The sequence below is a fragment of the Merops nubicus genome, unplaced genomic scaffold (assembly GCF_000691845.1).
Source record: "Merops nubicus isolate BGI_N331 unplaced genomic scaffold, ASM69184v1 scaffold23874, whole genome shotgun sequence".
NCBI lineage: Eukaryota > Metazoa > Chordata > Aves > Coraciiformes > Meropidae > Merops > Merops nubicus.
The window spans coordinates 1,658-6,976 of NW_008606602.1; the positions used below are offsets into that span (position 1 = coordinate 1,658).

At 51.8% G+C, this 5,319-nt stretch overlaps 1 protein-coding gene across 1 annotated transcript in view; it reads left to right on the forward strand.

Annotated features, from left to right (window-relative positions):
- The window catches only part of NUDC (nudC nuclear distribution protein), a gene marked incomplete at its 5' end in the record, with an annotated part of 8,567 nt that overhangs the window by 1,002 nt on the left and 2,246 nt on the right, over nucleotides 1-5,319 (forward strand). Inside the window, 6 exons of the mRNA XM_008939711.1 lie at nucleotides 1,198-1,398; nucleotides 2,175-2,258; nucleotides 2,582-2,695; nucleotides 3,092-3,286; nucleotides 3,844-3,927; nucleotides 4,222-4,340. Of these exons, the coding sequence (XP_008937959.1) occupies nucleotides 1,198-1,398; nucleotides 2,175-2,258; nucleotides 2,582-2,695; nucleotides 3,092-3,286; nucleotides 3,844-3,927; nucleotides 4,222-4,340 (797 nt within the window). The remainder of the gene's footprint in view (nucleotides 1-1,197; nucleotides 1,399-2,174; nucleotides 2,259-2,581; nucleotides 2,696-3,091; nucleotides 3,287-3,843; nucleotides 3,928-4,221; nucleotides 4,341-5,319) is intronic.

A 5,319-nucleotide genomic window follows, 5' to 3' on the forward strand; every position in this document is an offset into this window, starting at 1 on the left:
CAGCAGGAAATCTGTGCCTGGAAAAGCAGAAGTGGTGGTGCCCTTGGCTGGGATCTGTTAAAACCCTTTCTGGTCTTCTGGAAAGGTTCCCAGCCCCTCAAACTGACAATCCTGACTCTGACACCCTGAGAACCAGAGCAACACTGGAAGAAGCTGCTCCCCCACCCCTTGGCAGGAAGGGGAAGGAGGAGAGGGTGGGAAAGCTGTTGGTTTTTGGTGGGATGCCCTTGGAGAAGCCCCTGTGGTGCAGAGCTAGGGGGCTGGGAGGCTGCAGGAGGCTGGTGTGTGCTCACTGACAGACTGTGTCAACAGATTGCTGGTGGGGGATCCTCAGGCAGCTGGGAACAGGCTGGGAGCTGCACACCTTGAATTCTGTGTCCTGGGAGAGACTGGGCTCGTGCTGTGTAAAGAAATCTCACTTTCCCCTTGGAAACAGAGCAGGAACACTTGGTGGCTGGCTACAAAACAAGGCTTTGGGTGGCCCCGGGGAGGTGCTGGCTGTATGAATCCCTGAGGGATCTCTGCTTCCTGGCTGTTTGCTGGGGCAGACAGAGTTCTCCTACGTGCTGCTTTGCACAGGGCTGCTGGTGGTATTGACCACAGGGCAGTGGCTCTGGCTCTCTGCCTGTGTCCTCAGCTTGGCTGTTGGCCTCAGACACCTCCAGCTTTTCATGGCCACAGCAGTGGGAGAACTCTGAGTGAGGTCTGAGGCAAAGATTTCTGGAGGAGCTTGTCCCTGAGTGTGAAACACTGAGATTTTTTTCAACTTTCTCCTCCAAGGCATGACCCTGAATCTCTGCCTAGTGCCAGAAAGGTCAGGAGCAGGTAAAAAAAACCTTGGATCCAGTGTTTTGGCTCTTCCAGCTGGCCTAGATGTTGGGAGGAGCTGGGCTGGGCACCTGGCCCTGCTGCTGGAACTGCACAGAGGCCTGAAGAAATGGGGAGTATTTCCCTGATATCTCCAGGGAAATGTGCTCCCTGTGTGAGGAAGAACTGGGAAGAGCTACACTGAGAGAGGTTTTGTTGCTCCTACTGTAGATTTTTAGCCAGAAGACTGGAGTGAAAATGAAGGGCAAGGTCTTGACATCTGTATGAGCAATGAATGTTCTCCTGCTCCTCAGTAGGCAGGGAGCTGGCTTTGTTTGGGTTAGAAAAAGTGATTTGTGAACCCCTTTGAGCTGTGTTCCTGCCTTCCAGCTGATCACAGAGACCTTCAACCATCACAACAAGCTGGCCCAGAAGGAGAGGAAGGAGAAGAAGGCTCGGCAGGAGGCCGAGCGGCAGGAGAGGGCAGAGAGGGCTGCAAAACTGGCTAAAGAAAAGCAAGAAAGGAACCAGCCAAGCATCAAGGAGCTCACAGATGAGGAAGCAGAAAGGCTGCAGCTGGAAATCAACCGGGTGAGAGCCATGTCTGGGGCCTGCAGGTACCATCCAGGTCATCTTCACCTCTGCCTGTGGGGCAGCGAGGGGTTAACGTGGCCCAGGCTCCTTCCTGTGCAGTGTTTGGCCCCCCAGGCAGAGCAAGGGGTGAGCTCCACAAAATGAAACTGGCCTAGGATCAACCTCATCTTGGCACATGGATTCTCCCAGACCTCACTTGGCCCTTCTGCCTTCAGCAGCCTCTCTGCTACACCCGTCGAGGTGTGAGGATGGAGGGAAGCTTCCCTTTGTCATAGAATCAATTAGGTTGGAAGGGACCTCCAAGCTAATCAAGTCCAACCCTTGAGCCATTAGGGCTCTAAAGTCCTCTGCTAAAGCAGATCAGAATCTGTCAGGGTTGGAAGGGACCACAAGGATCCCCCAGTTCCAACCCCTCTGCCATGAGCAGGGACACCTCCCACTAGATCAGGCTGCCCAGAGCCTCCTCCAGCCTGGCCTTAAAGACCCCCAGGGATGGGGCCTCAACCCCCTCCCTGGGCAACCCATGCCAGGGTCTCACCACTCTCATGGGGAAGAACTTCTTCCTCACATCCAGCCTGAATCTGCCCACTGCCAGCTTTGCCCCATTGCCCCTAGTTAGCACTGCTTTCCTCCAACGCTGTTCCAAGGGCTGAAAATTCCCCCTCTGTTGGAGCCCTGCTCTTCAGTTGCAGCTGAAGAGGCTGAGGCCACCTGCTGTCAGTCAGACAAAGTGCCAGCACTTGCCTGAGCCTGTTCATTTTCTTTTGAAACAGAAGAAAGAGGCACAAGAGCAGATGAACGGTGTCCCAGTGAAACCCTCAGAGAATGAAGGTGAATCCTCAGATTCTAACAAACAGGTAAAATTCATCTCAGGACTTTACTGTAGGCCAAGGGAAATGTGTTTGTGGATGACCAGGAGAATTCCTGTGAATGTGAGGGAGTGTCCAGTGGTGTTCTTCAAGAGCACACAGTTTCCCAAAGGCTTCAATGTGGGGGTTTGGGGCTTTTTATGGTCTTGTAATTATAACAGAAACACTTATTAATTACAGGCTAAATTTATATGAATATCAAATAGCTGCACCTGAGCTGAAATTCTTATAAAACCCCAAAACTCTTGTTACAAGCAAAAAGATAAAAAGCACCCTGAAAAACTTCTTTCTCTACATTTTAAATTGCTTAGGAAACAGATGAGGAGGAGGAAGATGAGAAGGATAAAGGAAAACTTAAACCAAATTCTGGCAATGGAGCTGACCTTCCAAATTACAGATGGACACAGACCCTTTCAGAGCTGGATGTAAGTATTCCCTGGAGGATTCTGAGCTAGAGAATGAGAGCAGGTGCTGGTTAGAACAGTGGAGCTGAAGGTTGGTAGTTTTACTTCACAGCAGCATTTCAATAGCTGGGACTCCATGAAGTTCCCAGAAGCTGTAGTTAACCTTGCCAAACCTTGGTCTTGGTTTGAGAAAACATTCAAATCTGGCTTCCCTTATTCTAGTCCCTTTGAGGCACTGGCCAACTTGTTGCCAAACTTTGATCCTTTCACCTCCCGCTCGCTCAGTACCCCGAGGAATATGCCATGTGCTGTGTCTGATGGTGGTGAAACCAAGGCAGAAGGTCTTAAAACAAGCACAGGGGGGTCAGGAGAGATTTTGCTGCTCAGCTGCTCACCTCTGGTCTTTGTCTGGCCCAGCTGGCTGTCCCTTTCAAGGTGAACTTCAGGCTGAAGGGCAAGGACGTGGTGGTGGACATCCAGCGGCGGCGCCTCAGGGTGGGCCTGAAGGGCCACAGCCCTGTCATTGATGGAGAGATGTTCAATGAAGTGAAGGTGGAGGAGAGCTCCTGGCTGATTGAAGATGGTAAAACAGTCACCGTGCACCTGGAGAAGGTAAAGCAGAGTGAGCTGAGGAGGATTCAGACCTGTCTGCCTCTGCCCTGGGGAAGTAAGAGGGACAGAACCTGTGGAAGGCCTGGGGTTTGTCAGCTGGAGCAGAGGGATTGTCCTTCTCCTTGGCACAGTGTCACTTCAGAGCTGGAGAATCAATTGTTCTGGTTGGAAGAGACCTTTCAGCTCAGAGTCCAACCATGCCCCAGCACTGCCAGGGCACCACTGACCCCTGTCCCCCAGCACCACATCTCCACAGCTTGGAAATAATGCTGTGTTTTGATATCTGTTAGGGACATGAAAATCCAGGGACAGACCTTCCTGCTTATTGTGTCCCTCCTGGGCTTCTCCAGCCCATTTATGTCATGCCAAACGTGCCCTCAGATGAGGAAATTCAGGTTACCTGAAGTGGTTTGAAGGGAAAGTTTTACCCTTTGTCCATGCTCACATTTTACTGATTGTTAGAAAACTGATTCCAGCAGCTTCTTCCAGTGACTGAGACACAGAAGTCTCAGACAAGACCAGGAAAAATAAAGTATTTTTACTTCTTCACCCTTCAGATCAACAAGATGGAATGGTGGAACAAACTGGTCTCCACAGACCCTGAAATCAACACCAAGAAAATTAATCCAGAGAATTCAAAGGTAAGAACTCCCCTCATTTTTACAGAGTGGAGCTTTCTCATAACCTGCTCACGTTCAGCCTCCACATCTGTGGTTTTTTTAACCAGTATAAAAGCCATACTGGGAGCAGTGCTGCATGTGGAGCTAACCTATAACATCAGTGCCCCCAAAACTTCAGGTGGCTGAAGCTGAGTCCACAGACGAGTGTCTGTGGAGGTGTTTGTGCAGCCTGTGACCTCTGTGTGCTGGTGCCCTCTGCAAGCAGGGGTGTGGACAGGCTCTTGTTCCAGTCCTGAGAATATTCCTTCCTTCTAGTTGTCAGACCTGGACAGTGAAACTCGTAGTATGGTGGAGAAAATGATGTATGACCAACGACAGAAATCCATGGGCCTGCCCACCTCTGATGAACAGAAGAAGCAAGACATCTTGAAGAAGTGAGTAGAGCTCCCTAATTTGGGGGTGTTTCCTTTCCCAAGCCCCTCTCTTCTTCCTCTTTGACACAAATGGGCAGAGAACAGGTTGACCCTCAGTCCTACCTCTGTCCACATCTGCAGCTCCGTGGTCGTGGAGCTGTTGCCCAGCTACTGGTGTCTATAAAAGCATAATGGGAAATCCTGTGCCTAGCTCTGGAATCTTATCTGCTGATTCTGAGTCCAGAAAGCATGGCTGGGACTGGAGGTGCCATCTCTGCTGAACTTTAACATGATTTGGATTGTTTTCTAATCTCCTTCCACTCAGTAGGCCAGATACCACCCCTCCCTCCACACCTGCCAGCAGACAGCTGTCTCCAAGCCAGCAGCACTTTTATGTCTTTATTGCCCTGTTTGGCATCAACACAGCTCAGCAGGGGAGTTGCTCAGGGAGCTGCCAAGGCCGTGTGGGGAGGCGTGGGGGCAATCCTGGGTCCTGCAGCTTCCTCAGCCACTGCAAACCCACTTCTTATCTCAGGAGTGGAAGGAGGATCAGCATTGCAGGCCTGACTCCTCTGCTTCCTTGGCTTATCTGCAGTGGCAGTGGAATCTCATAAAGTTCAACCAGGGCAAGTGCAGGGTCCTCCCCCCCCTGCACCAGGACAGGGGAGGGGTGACCTGCTGGGAAGCAGCTCCACAGAGAAGGACCTGGGAACCCTGGGGAACAAGTTGTCCAGGAGCCAATAATGGGCCCTTGTGGCCAAGAAGGCCAATGGTCTCCTGGGCTGCATTCAGAAGAGTGTGGCCAGAATGCTGCAGGAGCTTCTCCTCCCCCTCTGCTCTGCCCCACTGAGGCCACATCTGGAGTACTGGGTCCAGTTCTGGGTTTCCCAGTCCAAAAGAGACAAGGAGCTACTGGAGAGAGTCCAGGGGAGGCTCTGGAGATGCTGAGGGGCTGGAGCATCTCTGTGCCAGGACAGGGTGAGAGCACTGGGGCTGCGCA